Here is a 23400-nt window from a genome sequence, read left to right on the forward strand (position 1 = left end):
AAATGGATTGGACATCTACCCCCAATAGCAGTTGACTCCGTGTCGGATACAGCCTCAGCTCAACAGATCTGCATAGCAATCACATCCACTGAACGCCAGTGAGCCAGATGCGGCCCGTATCATAAATCTGACAGTCCAAATGATAGGTTACACACTCCTCCGGGGCGGACTGTGCAGACTGGACGCGCTAAAAACCTGAAATTTAACGTTCGGCTTGTGACTTAACAACAGCGCGCACTCTGAAGGCGGGCATCTGCAGCGACTAAGGTTATTGACAGCCATGGCAACAACGATGGAACGTATGTATTTGCAGCTCCAGCTAATCAATATTGAACAAAGAAATGTTATTAATACAAATGTTAAAGAGTAGGTGACTGTTGTGCTGAACCGGAAACCTTCACAGTCCTTCGACGTTCACGTCATGCGTGTTGACGTGACGCGTAGTCAGGATTTTTTGGGAGGTGCGCGTCAGAATCAGCCTTAAAAAGGAGAACACTCAAGATTCAGGACACATCTCGGCGTGCGGAGTTTTTATGGTAAGTGCTTTATTCAAAGTCATAGTTGTGTTTTGAAGTCACTTCTTGACTACTAAGTTATTCAATCAAGCCTTAATAAAATGGCCGGTGCATTCAAGTGATCTGCCGTGTCTGCAAGTTAAGTGATTCAAAATTTGGGAGGCAGAAAGCATTTACTCCGTGTTGCTGTAAATGTTTCAATGTTTGAATACTAATATTGAAACTGAGCCCTTCCTCCTTGTGTTTGTGTATTTGTGTCACTGCCTTGATTGCACAGATGGGTGAGAGCCTGGGACCAGGTGCAGCTATCATTGTCAGAAGTTTACTTAAAACCGGTCCTTGGTCTCACATCATCGCTAGATCAACAACTCAACTACAGGTATGTGACTTTCAGCTAACAAAGATTCTTGTAATCCTGTACTGCTTGCCTGGCAAAACGCCTGCCTGCCCGTTCACCTGTTCTATCACCAAACTGCCCACCAGATTCTTCGGATACTATCTACCACTCGCTCTCATCGTAAATGAATAAAGGTTCTGGGGTAATAGGGGACCTAACAAATACTAATGTGAGTTACTTGTTCTAATTCAAATATTTTGTGAAAAAACAATGTATTGTTATGTTGTTGTATGTTGCATTAATCAATGGCATGAAAAAGTGTTGTCATTATTGCTTTTGATAGACAATTTTAATTTGCAATATAAACACATTAAAGTATGATACATTGAACAAAATGGACCCCAAATTTAATCCTGAAAACGGTTTTGATACAAACGTGGCCCAGATTGGTTAACGTGTGCCATATCCGGGCCATACATCAATTTTGTGTCTGCTACTTTTGACCAGTTCTGGCCCAAAACTGGTTGCTGATCTGGCAAGTGACTCATTACTGAGTTTGGGCCATTGTTCAAAAAGATACTGGGGCAGATCCGTTTTACGAAGTTGGGCCGGAATTTACAGTACATCTGGCCCGTTTCTGCTCCAGTTATATTTTACTATCTGAGTAGCAATGATTTAACAAGGAAGTGAGATGAAAATACCTCAACATGTATTAGAAGTGACGGAAAACCTACAAGTGACCTGTGGGAGGGCAAAGTATCACCATGACATAATATTGCACTTTTTTTTATACTTTTGATATTTGTTCCCATATACAGTACTTTAAGCTGTACTGTAAATCCACAAGTTTACATTTTTTCCCCCTCAGAGTTTGAATACCTGAAAAATTATGCATAAACTACATCAGAAGATGTAAAATAATGCAAGAGATCATTATAAAATATTCAATTGACGTGCTTAACACCTTGATGTTGTACTTTGTTGCCTCAGAGGAATACCAGATGTCGGACTAATGCTGCTAATTGTTACGAGCCATAGGCATCAGCGGTAAATAGGATGCTAAATTTGCGTCGAATGTTGGAGGAAGCCGGAGAAATGGTGCATTGGATGCATTTAGATGGAATTTATTTTTAGAACAGCATCAGCCAGATGTCTTCTCTGACGATGTCATCAATCACCAGTATGACTTTTCAGCATGAAGAAGCTTGTGTGCCATCTTTGAAAAATAAGTTTGCATGTGTTTATCAACGCCCCTCCAGAAGTGCAACTATCAAACAAACTTCTATTCATTTTGTTTTTTTCATTAAGATACAACATACTTTTCACATGTGTGTTTACCCTTGTGCCTTTGCTAGGGTGACCACCGATCCAGTTTTAGGACAGTGATGTGTCCATTAGCCCGACGCAATTGGTCTGGCTTTTAAAGAAAATGGGCCACGGTTCAGTTAATGTGACGCAACTCAATCCCACGGTTGTCACAACTGGTCTGTGACTGGCCAAGAGTGGCTTCAGTTAAGAACGTCCTATATCATTTGTTCAATAAAATGTAAACAAAGCTTCAAGTGTGGCTTTCTGGCGACATCATTTCCTCGCCAAGATTTTACAACAGTGCTAGCAAACATGCCAAAATGGTGGACATCTTTTAACACTGAATGGACGAAAGAGCCTACCACATCCCAAAAACATGCATGGTAGGCTGATTGAACACCTTAAATTGTCCGTAGGTATGAGTGTGTGCGTGAATGGTTGTATGTCTCCTTGTGCCCTGCGATTGGCTGGCAACCAGTTCAGGGTGTACCTTGCCTACTGCCCGTAGTTAGCTGTGATAGGCTCCAGCACCTCCGCGAGCCTCGTGAGGAAAAGCGGCATGGAAAATGAATGAATGAATGAATGAATGAATGAATGAATGGACGAAAAAGCACGATTTCCTCGCTTAAAGCAGTCGAGAGTTGTTCCACGATTTCTGCATGCTTTGCTGGTGTGACGTGGATGTGAGCAGCAGGGGCAAAGCAGCCATAGAACGTCACGCGGAGAGCACAAATCATAAAAGAATGAGGTGAGCAGCAGGTGCGTCGACATTGAAAACATTTTTTTTTCGAGAACCCTCATGGCTTCTGGATAACAAAATAACTGCAGCTGAACTTTGTATAGTTGTTTCTCTAAAGGGTTCACTTCTTTTGAGCAGTTCAATGTTCATATTTTTACACAAAAACATCTTGTCCTCAAGAATTTTTGTTGTTAACACCGTTATTCTGCCAAAATGTCCTACCACCGGCGAAACGTCTACCAATGGCGAATTTGACACCTAAGTGCTACCATGCGCTTTTAGCTTGTTTTGTTTAGATCAGTGGTTCTTAACCTTGCTAAAGTTACCAAACCCCACTAGTTTCACATGTTCATTCACCGAACCCTTTGCTAGTTAATTAATTTTTTTTTTTTTTTTTTCAATTCAAAACCGATATAAATAAGCCAAGCTAATATTTAAGTGAATTCCCATACAAATTGCTTCAAAGTTCAAAATTACTACAAATAATTTTGGCTTTCGCGTTTCATTTTCATGTTTGAAAATGACAAAAAAAAAACTGATGTAAACTGTTCCTGTTTTCCATTTTCATGTATATATTCTCATTTTATTGTCGCATCCTCGCATCACATAATATTCTCATGGCATAAAATTTACCAGTCGATCTACATTCCTATCGTCACCCATGGTCACAAGCTGTGCTGTGCCAGCTTTGCTGAAGCTGCTGTCCCCACAACCCGACCTCATATGATCGGGGAAAAAAGGTATGTATGGTTGGAAAATGAGGCAATTTTTTCTTTCCATTATCCGCGCTGTCTATGCTGCCTCCTGGTCTGTTATACTTCCACATACCAAGTGCGAGTCAACCTTCCACTGAGCAAACCTGTTTCTCCTCCCATTAGTTATAGCAGTTGAAAGAAATGGAATAAAGCACGTAAATTGGAAGAAAACCAGTGCAAAAACTAGTCTAAAATGACACTTGTATGAAAATTGGGCCCTGTGTGTCTTAACCTTTGCCGAACCCCTTAGACTTACTCACCGAACCCCTGGGGTTCGATCGTACCCAGGTTGAGAACTACTGGTTTAGATGCATACGGAAGAACATACTTCAAATGCCTTAAGAACATACTTTAATATCAAATAAGGGTGGTTTAATTATACCATGTGACTAATGTGGTCAAAAGGTAAACACTCCGCTTTAAACTTACCGCAAGAAAACACTATCCTTATAAGCTATCAGAGAAAAACACATTCCAAACGGACTTTAGGGCAACGGAAAGGTAAAAAAAAAAAGACTGAACAAAAATGAAAATAATAAGTACTGCTTTTATCTGATATGTGCATGCGTGCGCAAGAGCACTGAGCATTGGTAAGACATTTCGCCGTGCAGGATATTTTGGCAGAACATTGTTTCAAAATAAGATTTGTTCTTGGGCACGTTGCAATTTGAAAACACGGTACTGTAAACTAAAATGTCAAAACAGGTTTGACCTTTAATTGGCATTTTTTACTATTTAGTTACACAAATATGATCGATAAAGCGTGCAAAACTTTATTGTTGATAAAAATAGACCGCAAGTCTGATTTATTGTTAAATAATATATATATATATATATATATATTTAATTATATTATGTATATACAGGATATACTGTATGTATATATTTTCCCCAAGTGGAAGCTTCCATGATCCTAATAAATTTAATAATTAAAAAAAATATATACATTCCTGTGCAAACGTTTTAGGCAGGTGTCCTGCCTAAAACTTTTGCACAGTACTGTATGTATATATATATATATATATATATATATATGGCAGAAAACACTTAGGTGACTTTAAGTTCCGCTCCTCGACCCCCAATTTGGCCAAATTTCAAAACTGTCCTATATGCATGTGTGATAAATCATTGGAAAGCTTAAAATCTCAGTTTTCTGGGTGAAGAAAAATTTTGAACAGTAGGGCATTTAAAAAAAAAACAACAACAGTTTTTTTAAACAGCCAAACCCTAACTGGAGGTTAAAGCACATGAGAGCATACATAAAGACGGCATGATTTTAACGAGATATTATTGCGTACTTACCTCTTCTCGATCCAAAAACTCCATGTGGCATGTATCACCAAGTGTCAAGACACAGCTGTGAATGGCCACAGGTGGATTTTTGGGGGGATTTTCTGGGTGAAACATGGTAATATAACAAGGGTCGCGATGCAGAAATCGCAGACATATAGGAATAATCAAGATTTTCATTTTCATATATTTACCCTTTTAAACTTTTTTTTTTTCCCCAATTTTTCTTTGTTTGGATCGATTATCATCTAAAATATTTGGGGAAAACGCGAAAGTAACGAAAAAAATACAATTAAGTGATGATGTTATGAGTTCGATATCCGTGACTTTTTTTACAGACACCAATTTTTTTCATTGTGACGTAATTTGTTTAAAAGTAAAATATGCGAGAGAACATTTTTTTAAAGTCTTTTTTTTTTTTTTTAAATTAAATATGAGACATCAATTAATGATTTTATACTAAAAATGACAGACATTTCGAATAATGAATTCGATTACTTACCTTCTTTTTATGCCTAGGTTGAAACAAAAGCGGTTGCGCGATGTCTGTAAACAGGGGTTTCCAGGGTAAAATGGACAAATTAATAATAGTTCGGGGGCTTATTGCGCCATGAATCTGCTATGGCAACATATAGACATATTGTTCTATCAAACACAACAGTTCTTTTAACTTAAAATAAAGCAATTTTAAAGAGGGGTGCAAGAGCAGAAATTGCTTATTCAGACTTGGCTGTGTTTTCCGCCTATTATATATATATATATATATATATATATATATATATATATATATATATATATATATATATATATATATATATATATTAGGGCTGTCAAAATTATGGCGTTAACGAGCGGTAATTGATTTTTTAAAATTAATCTCGTTAAAATATTTGATGCAATTAACGCACAAATGCCCCGCTCAAACATATTACAAGGACAGCAAAGTGAAAGGTGTACTTCTTGTGTGTTTTGCTGCCCTCTGCTGCCGCTTGGGTGCGACTGATTTTATAGGCTTCAGCACCCATGAGCATTGTGTAAGTAATTATTGACATCAACAATGGCGGGCAACTAGTTTATTTTTTTTATATTAAAATTTACAAATTTTAATAAAACGAAAACATGAAGAGGGGTTTTAATATAAAATGTCTATAACTAGTTATTATCTTTTATTTATTTTCTATAAATTTTTATAAATATTTATATATTTTATTTATTTATATATTTTATTTATCATTTTTATTTATCTTTTAAGAACTACACGTCTTTCTATCCATGGATCGCTTTAACAGAATGTTAATAATGGTAATGCCATCTTGTTGATTTATTGTTATAATAAAGAAATACAGTACTTATGTATCGTGTGTTGAATGTATATATCCATCTCGGTCTTATCTTTACATTCCAACAATAATTTACAGAAAAATATAGCATATTTTATAGATGGTTTGAATTGCGATTAATTGCGATTAATTGTGATTAATTAATTTTTGAGCTGTAATTAACTCGATTAAAAATTTTAATCGTTTGACACCCCTAATATATATATATGTATATATATATATATATATATATATATATATGTATATATATATGTATATATATACACACACATACATACATATACATATATATACACATACATACATATACACATATATATATATATATATATATATATATATATATATATATATATATATATATATATATATATATATATATATATATATATATATATATATATATATATACATACTCCATTTTGACCTTATGGAAGTGGTCACCGTAGCCTTTGCATTTAGCACTGCAGTGTCAAATGCAGCTCTCACCAGTGTAGACAAAATTCACAAATTTAGATTAAGGCCATGTCCACACACATAGCAGGTTTTTTTAAAAACGAGTATTTTGCCTCATCCGTCAAGAAACAAACAACAACCTACACACAAAAAAATCCATATCCAACCGCATAGGTGTACATTTTTTTTTTTTTTTTACATATTTATGTATGTGCATTCAAGCACAGAACAATGACAAAAAGTAAGCAAATGGTTAAATTATCGCATTTTGTCTGTTAATACCTTGCCTTGTGAGATGTTCTTGAACAGTTGGCATTTTAGTACGGGTCACTATCACACGCAGTTTCTTATGTGTTTATATGTGCATTATTTATGTCTTTAATACATTCAAGATGTAGATTTGATGTTTTAAGATTCCAAATTCTCGTGAGCGTAAGCGCGGTCACTGTATGTAAACACGCACATATAAAGTTTGAACATTTTTTATCGCAGGCAGTGACATTTTGACTGTTAAAATAACTCTCCAGTTATTAATGTACACATGACGTCGCATAAAACGCAGAATTCGTAAACCTTCACTTTGGTTTTAATGCCCAAAATGCGGGTCTGCGAGTGGATGATAGGCCAAACTGTTGAAAAAGTTCTTTTTGCAAGATACCCTGTGGACATGGCCTAAGTCGTTATCACTTTAAGTCGCTGCCTTATAGGGTGACAATATTTTGATTTCCAAAAAAGAGGAGACTCAGCCCGGCCTCGAGATACTTAAATTTTACTTGAAGTTCACTCAAAGATGCCTTATCACTTTAATATATTTAAAGTGTGCCTCCTCCGTCTGGATAGAAAAATTCAGTTTTATAATGTAAAATTACAGCTATATAACCCAAAACACAAATTCAAATTCGCAGAGGTTACCTGACAGGCTTTGTTATCCCTAAAATAATAACGCAAAAACACTGGAATTAAATAGTTATTTAATAAAAATGCCTCTTCTGTATTGGCAAATCCTTGAATCTTTGAACAAAATAATAGCTGTCTTTTCAATTCTTACTATCCAAATAATCTGAAACAATGTTCTAAATAATACCTCTTCTGTAGAAAATCCAGTTTTGACAAAAAGCTTATTTTTTCTTTCCAGTAAAATAATGTACATTAAACTGTAGCCTCAAGACTACCACTACAACTGTCATTGACAAATTGTTATTCTCACTCAATTATTATTGTCATTCAATGTTCTAGATTACCCACAAACAATAACCAAAATGAACAGACAAACCCAATTCAATCAGCATGTTTCCAAACAAAGCACTTCAATACCACATATCTCATAATGCCCATCGCGGGTTACCTCACGGACAGCTAGCACCGGTAGCCGAAGTAAAAATCAAAAATTGCTATAAAAGTTTACAATCATCGGCAGCATAACAATCAGTGTTGTTAATAACGGCGTTAGAATATAACAGCGTTACTAACTGCGTTATTTTCTTCAGTAGTGAGTAATCTAATTACTTTTCTCATCTTGGCAACGCCAGTACCGTTACTGAGGCGGGAAAGGCGTGCGTTACTATGCGTTACGATGTTGGTTGACTGACGCGAGAAGTCTGAAAAAGACGGACTCACGGAGACGAGAGAGCAGAGCAGGAGTGGGGAGGAGACAAGGGAGTGTGACGCCGTTGCAAACGCGATGCTAGGTGGCTCCAATAATACCTGACTGTAGCCGATAGCCTACAAACTACACCCACATGATGCTTTGGTAGATATCACTTATATACAGGACTAGATGCAAATGACAGACACGGCGGCATTACCAGCATGTATAATAAAGAACTGGATGTGTTAGTAAACAGCCGCCATCTTAAAGCAGTAGACTTCTCATGAAGGCTCTGTTGTAGAGAACCTTCCTAGCGAACCTAAGTAACTTTTTATCTAAAATGCTCCTAAATCGGCAAAACTTAACTTGAATCTATCTTTAAACGATAAAACAGTTTTAAAACTTACATATGTCGAAAACAGAAGGGAACTAATGCAATAACGGGAGCAATTTTAACAACTTTAACTGTTGATTCAGAACATTAAATGACCTCCACACATAGCAAAGGTTACTATCTAGTTATCGCAATATCCGCAGTACCCCTGTGTCTAATTAAGTTTAGGGTAAAGAATTGGGTTAGGGCCAATTGTCCCAAAAACCCTTTAAACTTCACATTGTGTGACTTTTTTTTTTTTTTTTGAGAAAGAAAAACATGAAAATTATCACCATGTAACTTTGCCAAGTAACTAATTACTCTTACATTCAGGTAACCGAGTTACTAGCGCAATTACTTTTTGGGAGAAGTAATTTGTAACTGTAATTACTTTTTTAAAGTAAGATTAACAACACTGGTAACAATGCTACACCAAATGGGATTTTACAGATCACACCGGTACAAAGCTCCAACAGACGTAAACAGTTGCCGAAAGGTAAGTTTAGCAAGTGTACAACATACCGATAGTCTGTGAGCTTCTGTCGTGACGAAGATTTGTTTGTAAATGAGAATTGACAGTTGACGCCATGATAAGTCTCTGACTTTGCACGCAAGCGCAAATTTGTATCCAAAGTAGAATAAAGGTATTTTTGACTTACACTTTTAGGTAGATGAGCATTTGAATATATACGTATTGAACACAAGTCTTAACAACTGAGCAGGCTCTTTGGGAACACGATACAGGCCTGACAGTACCGTAGTATTCTGTGCAAATCGTCAAAAAAGATAAGAGACATTTTCATGAATTTATAAAATCTCGCCGGACACCAGAACAGGATGTAAAAAGTGGACATGTCCGGGCTAAACACGACGTTTAGTTTACTGCAAGAGGAACCAAATTCAGTGATAAAAATAGAGGACATCCTATTTATTTACCCATTGGTTGCCATTAGCCGTCCAACCAATTTTAACAGACGGGCCGGCAGCGATCAATCGATGTTGGAGCCTTGTCAGAGACCATTTGAAGTCTGGACGAGTGGTTAACTTAAGTCAATGGCACTAAAGCATGATCATTCAGTGCTAGCCATCACAACTCATTGGCTGCCATTGAAGGCGATAGACGTCCAATCCATGAAAGATGAACATTCTATGATGCCTGAATATAACATATAAAAAATAATACATCGAAAAGCATTGCTGAACACATGAGTACATAAAATAAAAAATATTAACACTTTAGCATCGTGGAAAAACACAATTGCTGCCATACTCCCAGTCATTGGATAGGACGTCCATCTCTGCCAATGCCATTGAAATATGATCACTCAATGTCAGCCATCCCAATTGAAATGGATTTGAGGTCTATCACTTTCACTGGCTGTGAATGAGTTAAAGTGCTGATGAATTTCCAATCTCATCCCGTTTACACAAAGGGCTGCGAAACGCACCATTTTATTCATCCCTAATCATCATAAAAAAGGTTCTAATTCCAACTCCGTATATCTTATGGAAAGCCAAATGAGGTAACTTATTTCTTAACACAGCATGGTCAATTTCGCTCGCCACCAGTGAAAAACGACAACCTGCCAACGAATGACGCCAGCTAATCCTGACCTTGGCATACATAAAACGCTGGCTTTGTCTCATCGTTAAGTTCGTCATTTATCTCTGCCATTGCTTGCTTGATGACTTGCGACTTTTGAGCTAAACAAGGTTAAACGGTGAATTCTTCATACAAAACGGGAGTGAAAAAAAAAATTACTCAGTGAAAGTTCATGAAATGACAACAGAAGTTTGTGCTTCATTTCACCCCAGACAAAAAAAAGTTCCATGAAAATTAACGTTTAAGGCAGAAGATAAATGAGTAATTTTGCTGCCAAAAATTAGAGCCGACAAACACTGCTGCTGCAATAACTGCTCGGCCCCAAAACAAAGCGCGGTGCCTGTGGCGCAGCAATCTCACAAATTACCTCTTCAAATGAGAAAATGCTGCCACTCGATGTTTATGTGCGAGAATGTGGCCACGGTTGTGTTTGAGGTTGCTAAAAGCTCACAGAGAACATATTGAACGCCGGACATAATGCTTCGTAAAACAACACGCAGCACAGCGGCTATGAAAATTACAGTGGCTGCATCACAGCCTGACAAGCACTATAAATATTTAACATATTTCCACCCACTCTGCAATGGAAGTAAAATTAGTTTGGATCCACTAAGACTTCTTTTTTAGTTTTTACCCTGAAAGTGCTGATTAATCTCAAGGATCTAAATTATACACTCCCTTACAGCAATTCTTTCTAAAGTTTTAAAACTTATGACAGCTTTGTAAATTAAGAACAACCCATTATTATTTAAGATATTCCCTTTGGAAAAGGAGAAAAATAGATGAATTATAAAGACTGGCCTTAAAGCTTAATGTAGAAGAAATGGTGTTCAGTATAGTTCTCAAGGATACTTCATAGAATTGTGAGGTGGAATTTACATAACAATTAGAAGCAAGTAGCAAGTGAGTAGAATAGTATTATAAGATGAGTATTTTTCGGACTATACATCGCACCTGAGTATAAGTTGCACCAGCCAAAAAATGTGCAATGAAAAGGAAAAATACATATGCTTATAAGTCGCATCGGAGTGTAAGTCGCATTTTTTGGGGGAAATTTATTTGATAGAATCCAGCACCAAGAACAGACATGTCATCTTGAAGGGCATTTTAAAATATAATAGAGCAGGGGTCCCCAACGACCGGGCCGCGGACCGGTACCGGTCCGAGTTGCATTTGGTACCGGGCCGCGCAGAAATAATAAATAATTTATTAGCGACTGCGTTCTGGCCGATTGACTTTGGCCTGTACCGCTTAACACATCAATATACCTGTCTACTCGAGATATACAACTACAGAATGGGAGGTCGTCATAGAAATGCATTGATTGGACTGTTAGCAGTACATCTTGTTTTGTATATCTATGTGCGCTTGGCCTCGATAATAACGTATGACATAGGTCGTCGCCCATCACATTTGTTCCCGGAAATTAGCCTCCACACGAGAATTACTGAAAAACAGACGTCTTTGGACAGATTTTTTAGGGGGAAAAGGGAACCTCATGACCAAGATGATGAGCCTACAACCTTGAAGAAAACAAAATCAATGCTACTTCCCAATCACTAAAACCAACGAACTGCGAAGGAGTGGATTCGTGACCCATATGTGAATAAACCGAGTGATTCGAGCATGTCTGTGGAACAGGAATATCAGCTTGTAGAGATCACAAATCACGGCGACCTTGAACGTACATTTGCGACAACAACTCTACCCAGGTTCTGGATTAAAGTCATTTCGAAATATCCTGACATCGCTAGGAGAGCACTGAAACAAACGAAACAAGCTCAGGCCTCCTACTGATTCAGCGGGTGAGTTGTATTTTCCCTGCACTTAACACGACGGGGCTAAAAAAAAAAAAATGTTATTTTATATTTGCTGTATTTTTCTGCCGCACATTTCCGGCGTTCTGACAAATTTGGCATGTGCGTAACGTTAAAAATGAACGCGAATGCAGCGATTCCAAAATACACCCTACAAACTTTCTTTAAAGAAAGGAATATTAACTTACGTTTGCAATGTTAGCTGCACACAACAACTGAACGCAGCTCTCTCACTTAACGACTTAAGCATTAATTAGTTAAGCATTAATTTACGCCATTTTTGTGTTGAACATGTAGGTTTATGATGTAAATAGTTTTTTAGCACCATTGGATAACATTGAGAGTCCAACTGAATATAAAAGAGGGCTTTTTTCACCGCCACAAAAGCTTTGGGAGCAAAATATTATAAGGGTGCAAAATTTGACAGAACACTGGTCCGTGAAAAAAAGACCCTAATCACACCGGTCCGTGGTGCAGAAGAGGTTGGGGACCTCTGCAATAGAGAACATCAGGCGGAATAGGTGTACCGTATGCTAACATTACACGACGCTAAAAGTTAGATCGGGCCTAAAAAATCCAGCCCGACCCGACCGGCCCGCGGGTATTAAAGCCCGACGCGGCCCGATCAATTAACTTGATTTGCTTGCCCGCCCAAAAAAAACGAAATTTTATGTTTTACTTGTAGGCACGAGCCCGGAAAAAAAATTGTGAGGACTCAGGAGAAGGAGGAAATGCGGGGATGCGATGCGTGGTTGTGTTTTGTGTGATCACGTTTGTGACGATGCCGGTGCATTATATACATAAAGATAACAAATTAAAGCCTGTCTTTTGTAACGAATTCTCCAAGTTAAACAAGACTGTAAGATGGATATTCAATAAACATTTCTATCTTTTATATTTGCATGACTGTTCTAACAGGCGGATTGTGGATTTGACATTTATTTTAATCTCCTCAAGTTGGCAGAAAAAAAACGTTTTCTCAATGTTTAAATAGTCTACACATTTTTATGATCCTCTGCCGAACTATGAAAAAAACTGCGACTTATAGTCCGAAAAATACGGTATTTATATTTTATTCTATTCCATTTGGCAGTTCTCCCGTAAAGGGCAAACAACATTTTATCAATTAGTTACAGTAAAAACTTTTTTTTTTGGGGGGGGGGGGGGGGGGTTGGGTCAGTGAGGCTATATGTATTGGTATGGTATGAAAAACCAATGTACTTTGCATTAAAAAAATAGCAACAAACAAAAACAATCTTTCATGTAAATCTTTTTTAATCTACACGAGTGAGGAAATACTGCAATTCTTGGGCTATAAAGCCTCCCTATATAATTTTACAGGCTAATGAGTTGCATGTTTGTGTGTGAATATCCCATAATGCAGTGTTAACACCTGGAGTTTATTATTCAGTGTGTGTTATATATGAACAAATGCTGTTTTCTTGTTTAAAAAATGGTGAGAGCGGTTTACAATCAGATGAAGTTGCTAGTCCAGAAATTAAAATATGTATTTATGTCCCAATAACACTCTAGCACACAACTGTTTGTGTGTGTATGGTTTTCAAAGTAAAAAAATAAATAGTTACTAATGGATGTACCGAAACATGATATATCAAACAAGAATAAATTAATACCTAAAATATACAGTACCTATATATGATATTTTTAACTTGCTCACTACTATGGACAATGATCGGTATTTTAAGTAAGATGGTTTGGCAATGAGTGATCATGTTTAACTGCCATTGACGGCATTTGACTGGGGTGCTGCAGTGTTCGAATGATCAAAATTGATTGGACATCTATCGCCCTTACTGAGTTAAAGGACAGATGAAGCGCTCAATTCTTTAGTGTTTTACTCGATTAATTTGATTGCATGTGTCATTCGCTGTCTCAAAACCCATATTACAAAAAAATAAAATAAAAAATTGAATTGAATTGACTCTTGTAGTTTTTGAGTTACTGCCATAGCAACATCTTAGTAACAAGGGCCGCTACCTGTTGACGTAATTTACAGAAGACCTCACCAGCACTCCAATACCGAAGTATAGCACTATGCTATCCTCACCATATATTGCAATGATTTTCTGGGTATTACTCACGAGATTCATCATGCAGTCTCGATGCGTAGCGATGAATTGCTCACCCAAAGGCTTGAGAGACTGTCAGTGACCCAAAAAGCCTTCTGCAAGGGTTTGTACATCTTTTGTGAGAGTTGAGCGGTAGAAATTCACTCCGGCTTCTTGATCGCTTCTTTGTTTTAAACATTTCAGCTACGACAGCTTTGAAAGCAGAGGTGGGTAGAGTAGCCCAAAATTTTACTCAAATAAGCGTACCGTTACTTCAAAATAATATTACTAAAGTAAAATTAGTCATCCATAAACTCTACTCAAGTACAAGTAAAAAAAAAGTATTTGGTGAAAAGAATACTCAAGTAATGAGTAACATTGTGAGTAAATGCTTACATTTTTTTTTTTTTTTTTTTTTTAACAATGGTACTTTTCTCAGCACAAGGTTACCTACATAAACTGTTGTTATAATGATACTGTACAATAACGCATTGCAGAACCACATTAAGCCAAAGGAAAAAATAAATAAATAAATAAAATCATTAAATTCCGCTTAGGGGAAAAAAATGATAGAAATGAAGCATTATTCATCCAAAGAGCATGAGTGCCCTCTGGTGAATTAAATACAGTAGTTACTATTTGAATATTGATTAATTTCATCATTAGTTATTATTATGAAATTAAAAGGGTCATATCTCCAGCTTTCCGTGGTCAATCGGTGCCAAATAAAAACAGGGAGATAGGTTAAAATCCGCGCTTTCGAGTCATGTTGAGGGCAACAATGTCAAATACCTTTTTACAGTGCTTTAAAGACGCCATGTGATTGAACAGGCTGGCATGACCATCGAACGGCAAGCTTGCGTTTGATTGGTGTAATGGAGTCATGTGATTATTTTTGCGACGTCTCATTGGTGAATTTGGTAGAGCTACTCTCAGCATCGCTAATATCCTGTACTGTATGTAGAATAAAGAAAAATGTAACAACTTCAGTAGCCCCAAAGTAGCGGAGTAAGAGTAGTGTTTTTTTCTTCACAAATCTACTCAAGTAAAACTAAAAAGTATGACTTAAAATGACTCTTTGTAATAAATTGATTATATTTTTCTCAAAAAGATACTCAAGTACACATGTAACGCTTTACTACCCACCACTGTTTGAAAGCCTCGGAGAATACAACCTTAGTTTTTAAAAAATGTAAGTAAATTCTAAAATTTGATGCAATTCTGTTGATGAAGGAGGGCAAATCCCACTGCCTCTTCATTGAACTGCGAACTGTTTTTGTTGTTGCTGGCCTGTCATATGGGGATAGGACAGCTACAGGTCATCTATTCATGTGAATTTGATACATTTATTACTAATTCTGTATAACTACACTAGAGCTGTCCCGACTAGTCGACGTTGTCGACGTCATCGATGACGTAAATACGTACGGATAATAATGGGTTAAAAAAAAAATTACATGCGGATAAAGTTTAGAATTGGCGGGCGCTCGCGATGCAAGCGGTTGTTACTGGCACCCCCAAGGGGGCCGCTGTTATTTCATTGTGACCGGCATTGTCAGACTTGAGCAAAGAGGAAGAAAGTGGGCGAGCGAGAGAGAGGGAGCGAGATCGGTGAGTTGGGAAAGTGCGCGGGTAGCTCGGAGTTGGTATCCCCCACGTTTTTGTCTTGTCAACAAAAGTTCATAAAGAGCCATCCGACGCCTCTCGTTGTTTTTACGCACGCCACCACCTTCCTGAGGAGGAAATCGGACGAACCGACGACAACGAGCCAAGTGAATCGCCGGTTCACTCTTCACTACGGCGAGGAGTTGAAAACACCGCCAATTACCAAAAAGGGCAGAATTGGTGACACGTGAAAGTGGCATAAAGTCAGAAAAGCGGACCAGAATAGCCAGAGCCTGGAATTATTTCAAGGAAAATATGGAGGGTGCCACTGTGTGTACGCTTTGCTAAGCTGAGCTCGCATACCACGGTAGCACGTCGGATATGAACGAACATTTGACGCACCGTCACCCAGGTGTATTTTGGAAGACAACAGGAAACAACAAGCTCGCGGATTGTAAGTCCATACAACTTTCTAACGATTTTTTAAAAATGGAAGTTACCTTTATGTGTGTCGTACCAACGTGTATTTTTATTTAATAAAAGAATTAATATATAATATAATTATATAATATATTTTTAAAATTATTATTAAATTTATTAGGATCATGGAAGCTCCCACTTGGGGAAAACATATACATTCCTGTATATACATAATATAATAAAATATATATGGAAACAGCACTGGCCCGCGTACTGTATTAATCCATGACTGTACTAATGTTAGTTACTTTATATTATAAAGTATCATTGTGTATATACATGTAGTAGTATACTATATTCAAATAAATAAATTAATACTATATATTTAATTTTTGTTACTGTGAGTATATGTGCCTCTCATTCAAAATAATTGTAATATTTCAGTGTGCTCTCTACTTTATCTATTTTCAGGTTAAAACAAACAAAAGTTGAACAGTATTTCCCTTCCCCCCAAAATGCGGAATGCACACCAGAAAACGCATCTGAACTCACACAAACTATTCTGAAAATGGTTGTCTGAGACATTGCAATTCATTTTAACATTTAGAACAATATAGACAATGACATACCACAAAAAGAGTAAGAATTGTTTTGACTCCTGTTAAAGAGGTGAAGTCTCAGTGTTTCCGTTTACATTTTTTTCGCGCTAGTTAATTCCAGCAGCATTTGACCTCATTGTTTGTGATATATTATTGATATTTGTTATTTATTTATACGTTAATAAAGAAATTAGGTGTTCCAAAATGTTTTTGTGAATTAATAAGCTTCAACAAAAATTTCATTTTTAAATTAGTAAAAAAAAAAAAAAAAAAAAAATTGTTAGATTAGTCGACTAATCGTAAAAATAGTCGGCTGACTAATCGGGAGGAAATTAGTCGTTTGGGACAGCCCTAAACTACACGTCTGTTTTTGCAATTACTGATACTTATACTACAGAATGACTGGAGAAAGAAAGGAGCACTCTTCCTTTAGTGAATTGTCGAGCCGCTAATCGACATCATCGCCACAGTCTGCTGTGCCGAGTAAATCGTCGTCATCTGACGCCTCAACGTTAATCATGTAAGGATTACCGTATTGGCCCAAATATAAGATGGTGTTTTTTGCATTGAAATAAGACTGAAAAGGTGGGGGTCATATTATATTCGCGGTCTAGACATTATACCCATTCACGACGCCAGATGGCGCCAGATATCATTGAAGCGATGTTCTGTCATGACAGATCTCAGCTATTCTCAAGTTTAACCAGTTTGCATTATTTTATTGCAATGTTTCTCCTCATTCAGATTTGTTTCAAGACTACAGTTACAGTTAGACTTCACTTTGATGTTAATGCAGTTATTGCAATTTTGTTGTTTTGTCACATTAGATTGGTCTATTTACATTTCAAAAAACAGAAGCCATTCATTTACGAATGTGATTGCACTTTAGTTTACATATTTAAATGTTCAGATATTAAGATTTGAATGAGGCAAAATAACATGCTTTTTCTCTCAAATATATTTTTATAATGTTTGAGATGTACTGTAATTATTATCTGTATAAAAAATAATTTGGTGTTCAAAAAGTCTTTTTTTCCAAACTTGAGTCTTGAAAAAGAGGGGGTCGTTTTGTAATCAGGGCCGTCTTATATCCGGGCCAATACCGTAATTGTTTACCTTTCCCGGGGGTCTCGTCATCGCTAACGTCACGAAAAAGCGATTCCGAATGGGTACTTTTGCTAGAAATATCAATATCGCTGGTGCTGCTATGGATAAAGTCCGCAAGTCTGTTACCTTCTGTAAATGACTTCACACTTCCGGGTTTGGGAAAGCAGTATTGACGGAATAATACAAAGCTAATAAATGATAATAATAATAATAAAAAGTTTTCAAAAATGCAAATTCTTCTCGCAGTTTTGCGTTAGAAATGACGTTGTTCTGACGAACTCGTCCAAAGTTTAAATTCATCAAATTGCATCTAAATCTGACAAACTCTTCATCTGCCCTTTTAATGATCTACAGGACAACTTATCCTACATACAGTAGCTACTCACAGCTAGGTAGCAGAATATGAAATTGCTAGCAAACCTACATTCATAAATGTCAATATAACTAGACAGCCTTGATGCCAAAGTGTTTCTATTTGTGTCTCCTGCTCCCGTGATGAGTGCAGCGCCCAACATGTGGCCATAAACAAGCCCAACTAAGCATCCAACAAGCCCGCCAGTAGCTCCGTGGGGCCGTGCTTGGAAACAGCGTTCGTTTATTGCATTCCTCGGGGCACCACGGGATCTGGACTCATCGGCATCGGCCATCTATCTCATCTTTGCTGAGATATATCAGTCCTGACTGAAAAGGTTTACAAGACCAAATGACATACAGGCTAGGCTATGCCATTCGTATATAAATAGACACAATATAATTTTGATTGTAGTAGGAGTTACTGTTTAGAAATATCTCTCAACTACCTCTTTGTGTGTCATAAAAAACTGAATTAAATAATCATGAAATGATTGTGAATGTGAAAAATTAAGGAAGTTGATTTTTTTTGTGCAGGTAAATCTGAACTGTAGATAATATAAATATCGTAATTATTATGACATTAATTTTCAAGTTTGTTGGAATACAGTTACAAATATTAAATTACCGTAATTTCCACACTATAAGGCACACCTGACTATAAGCCACCACCCACCAAATTTGACACGAAAATGACATTTGTTCATAGATAAGCCGCACTGGACTATAAGAATAAGCTTCATTTGGCCATCACTGTTCCCTTGGGGGAGAGTCAACCTCTGCTGCCACCTGCTGTCAACAATGTTGTTGTCCAATATGCCTCCTAGCATGCATAGCAGTGCTACAGATGCAAATCATCAAAATTCATGTTCTGTGCTAATTATTTCTTCAGTTACTGTTGCAGTTGTTTCTTTATTTGCTATTTACGGTATTTGGTAACACTTTATTTGACAGTGGCGCCATAAGACTGTCATTAGGCAATAAGAATTATGATATGACACTGTCATGATCATTGTGGTGGCTACAACTACCACCACAATTTAGTGTTTCAAGATTTGGTTAATTATTTATGTGATATTTTTTGGACATGTATTTTCTAATGGGTGCACACTTTAGTTAATATTTGTCTGAATGCTTACTGGATTTTATTTGCTAAATTGAGGAAACGACCACAGCTGTGTAAGATCTGGCACCTACCATTCTGAAGGGGGGTATATTGAAGTTGATTTAATTATGACTGTTTGGAGTAAAATTTTCACTGTTTAAATGAACATTAGTTAATTATTGTTTTAAAATATGTTTTCCATCTGTTGTCGTTTTAAGTTGACAATGTTTGGTTAATTTGTCATACCTCCTTCAGGTGGTTGTTAGTCGAGTCCGCCTTGATTTAAACGGCCACACAGATGTGTCTGGAGGTCATTTTGGTTGAAGCCTTTTGTTATGTTGGCCTCTTTTATGTTGGGCCCAAGATATTTTGTTAAACGGTTTCTTTTGTGACTTTTATTAAATTGAATTTTCTCTTAAGTTGAAACACCAGTGACCATGTGTATGTTGGTCCACTACAATCATTAATGGATCCTTATAACAGATGTCATCTAGTGTTATCTGGCAAATTATCTCACTTTTGAACGAATGTAAAGGATCCAAGCTGGACATAAATGGAGTTAGTGACTTCATTTGCCAGATGACACTTAACAATATCTGTCGTAAGCCTTCAGTAATGCTCATGATAGTGTCATGTCTTATGACGTCAAATAAAGTTATCTATTTACACAAATAAATCAACAAATAAACCGCACTGGACTATAAGCCACAGGATTCAAAATGAAGGAATAAAGTAGCGGCTTATAGTCCGAACATTACGGTACTCATTAAATTTGTAATGCAGCTATTCAGATAAAACCATAGACTGTTATTCAAATTTGGGTTTCACAATTCAGTTACAGTTCAAAGGTTTAGTTTCAGATGGCAAAAATGTCAACCCGTAAAATTCAACATTTTCTATGCAATTACTGTTAATTTTCCAGGATATATTTTTTAATTAATTCGGCCACCAAAATATATATTGCTGTTTGATTAAGATTAATTAAAAAGTCTAATTAATTAGCTTGACTTTTTCAATATGATTGACGATAAATGTCCAATCACATGGCTCTTTTCATATTAATTTAAATGTGTTAATCGCTAGTAGACATCCAATCCGTTCATACGCCACTAGCCCTCCCACTTCAAATGGATATGAAGTCTATTGCACTCAATGGCAGCCAATGAGTTAATAAAGTTGCAGCCCTTAAAAAATAAATAAATAAAAGCCTGTATGTTGGCATGATCCTATAGGAATAAAGTACCACCATGGACACTAACAAGTTGTCAACCATTCCTCACTGGGCCAATGTTGTCAAGGTAAAGTGTTAACAAGCCACCAAAACATGAACAACTACTATGAGGAGGCCCGTCCTTGCAGCACCTGTCTCGCATTCGTCAACTTTGAGTGTTTGTCGTGTATATGTGCGCCACGATTCACAGCAGCTGCCCCTCTAGCACAATAACAAGTAGACTCTTTGTGTAAATTGGAATACAATCAAATTTGGAAGGCAAAGCCAATTACTTTTTTTTTTTTTTTTAATATCATTTTCTCTCCCAACAATACAGGTTCCAAAGGACATTAAGTGAGATGATTAGCATTTTCTCTTTGAATTTAAATATTCTTAAAAGTAGGTGTCCCCAATCGCATCACATTATCAGAAATCCGGCCTGATTGCGTCATTTTCAGATAATCAGAATTGGTTAAGATCGGGTTTCAAAGATTATTTTTATTTTAGTTTTAAGGGCTACAAAGCAACAAAATAAGATGCACAAGATCAAAAAAGATTTCCTAGCTGTCACACTAACGGTAAGGTAGCATCATGCAAGAGTGATGTTTTTTTTCTCCTTAATACATTGTTGAGGTAGTTGATCAATATTTGGGATTGGCAGATCCTTAAAATCAGGTGACTAGGACTCGAACCTGGGTGCAAAAATTAATTAAAAAGACATTCTGAAGAGATTTGTGATACAATTCCCTTTATTTAATGGACGTCCAGTGAAACTCATTGGCATTTTATTACACATTTCCCAAAAGGAAGACAGTGCAGGCCTCATGACTGGTGACAGTGAATGTCAAAAAATACTGGTCCATAGCATGGGAATTAGAAGAAGTCTTTCTGATTCAACGTTCATCCGGAAAGAATATGCTTGACAAAGGAGGTGTAGTTGATGCAGCCGTTGGCGTCCTCCTGTCCAGCCATGAGTCTGTCCACCTCATCTTCCGTCATCCTTTCTCCCAGCGTCGCCAGGACGTGACGCAACTCTGCGCCCATGATGGTGCCATTGCCCTCTTTATCGAACACTCGTAGGCCCTCCACGAAGTCTTCGAAGTTCCCTTGATCTTTGGAGCGGGAAATGTGCTGCAGCATCGGCAAGAAGGTCTCAAAGTCCACCATTTTGCTGCTCATCTCTTCCGGCCGTGGCTTGCCGAGCACCTTGAGCACGTCGGCGTTGGTCGGGTTCTGCCCGAGCGCTCGCATGACGTCCCCGCACTGGGCGTACGTGATTTTCATCTCACCCGTTGGCGTTCGGTCAAACAAAGTGAACGCCTCCTTGAATTCCTCTATTTGATCGGGGGTGAACTCGAGGGTGATGCTCTTGGGATCGAAATCTGGTTCCTTGGGTTGCTCCGGCAGCTCGTGAGTAGGAACCGGCTTGGAAACCGGGGAGGCCTTGAGTTCTGGCTTTTTAGGGTCGGGTTTCTTTGGTTCAATCTTCTTGGGTGCCATGTTTTACAGCTGAGTCGGGAGCAGTGAAACGAGAACTTTTAAAGGGATTGGCGAGGGTCTGCAGTGCACAGAGGCCCACCCCACTTCTGTTGCCTTTTATATGCGGTTGGTCCAGAGAAGCTACAACACAATTTTGACCAGTGGCCTATAAAAGGAAGAAACCCAAAATAGATTCCTATAGCAAGTGATGTCAACATTAAGTATTGTTCTCAGCTGTTGTCATCTGGCCGGTGGTGCTATTTGCTGTCATTAGCTAGGGTCCAGTTGCATTAGGCCAAAAATGTTTTGTCTCTCTGATGGACAAAGGGATCAGAGTACGGATAATATATCAAGCCACTAGGGAGAGAGACTAAAATAGCTTTTCTCGGCAACTGTGAAAAGTCTGGGAATCAGAGGATTCTGCGGGAACATCTTTTTTTCTTTTTAACTTCTGGGTCTGCTCAGCAATGTCATTGTTTGTCATTAACTGCTATAGACATAAATTCCATTTGAATTGGGTGGGGTAGCAGTGAATGAACGAATGTCTCCAAAATTAATAGAAAGTAACTAAGGCTATATCTACACTAGGACGGATAATGGCCTTAAACGTTCAAATGATTATACTATACAGCACGTCGGCCACACTAATGTACCTCTTGTCCGGATTTTTTATGACACAGAGGAAAGGGCAGTCTAATTTCTTAAAGGCATCCACGGATAGAAAGACTTGTAGTTCTTAAAATTATAATGAGTTAAAATAATTTGATTTAAAAACCCTTTTGATGTTTTCGTTTTTATACTGTTTGTAGAATTAGTTTAGAAGGTCGTCATTGTTGTTGACGTCACAGGGCGGGGACGTCACATGGTTACACTGCTGGGCTTCCAGAGTATGACTATAGAGAGATAAATATGTCATCTCTTCAACCCTTTCAATTTGAACTAAAGAGGAACATTAATGAGCACGACAGCACTGTCGATATTTATAAAATGAGCAGCAAAAGCAAAATGGACAGGAAAGACGGGCTGAGATGAGACGAGAGTATGGGCAAAAAAGACGGTGTTCTGTCAAAATGGGCAACACCGGTGAAACGTCCTACAAGTAGCGAATTTGACACCCAAAGTACTATCATGCGCTTTCAGCTTGTTTTGTTTAGATGCATACAGGCAGAATGTCATGAAAATGCCTTAAGAAACTACTGAAACATATCAAATAAGGGTGGTTTAAATACACTACGTGACTAATGTGGTCAACAGATCAACAATCTGCTTCAAAGCTAACAAACACAAAGCTAAGAAAACACAATGCTGAAGAGTATGAGAGCGAAACATATGCG

General features: G+C 37.4%; 1 protein-coding gene across 4 annotated transcripts in view; it reads right to left on the reverse strand.

Moving 5' to 3' along the window:
* Nucleotides 1-23400, reverse strand: part of LOC130905963 (myosin light chain 4-like) — a 44237-nt gene that overhangs the window by 9864 nt on the left and 10973 nt on the right. For 2 of the 4 annotated variants that reach the window (XM_057819791.1, XM_057819790.1), the window contains exon 3: nucleotides 20619-22232. The exons of the other annotated variants lie outside the window; for them this stretch is intronic. In XM_057819791.1, coding sequence (XP_057675774.1) covers nucleotides 21488-22087 — 600 coding nt within the window. In that variant the 5' untranslated portion in view covers nucleotides 22088-22232 and the 3' untranslated portion in view covers nucleotides 20619-21487. Of the gene's footprint in view, nucleotides 1-20618; nucleotides 22233-23400 lie in introns of those variants that run through there. 4 annotated transcript variants of the gene reach the window in all.

Source organism: Corythoichthys intestinalis, chromosome 17 (genome assembly GCF_030265065.1).
Source record: "Corythoichthys intestinalis isolate RoL2023-P3 chromosome 17, ASM3026506v1, whole genome shotgun sequence".
Taxonomy (NCBI): domain Eukaryota; kingdom Metazoa; phylum Chordata; class Actinopteri; order Syngnathiformes; family Syngnathidae; genus Corythoichthys; species Corythoichthys intestinalis.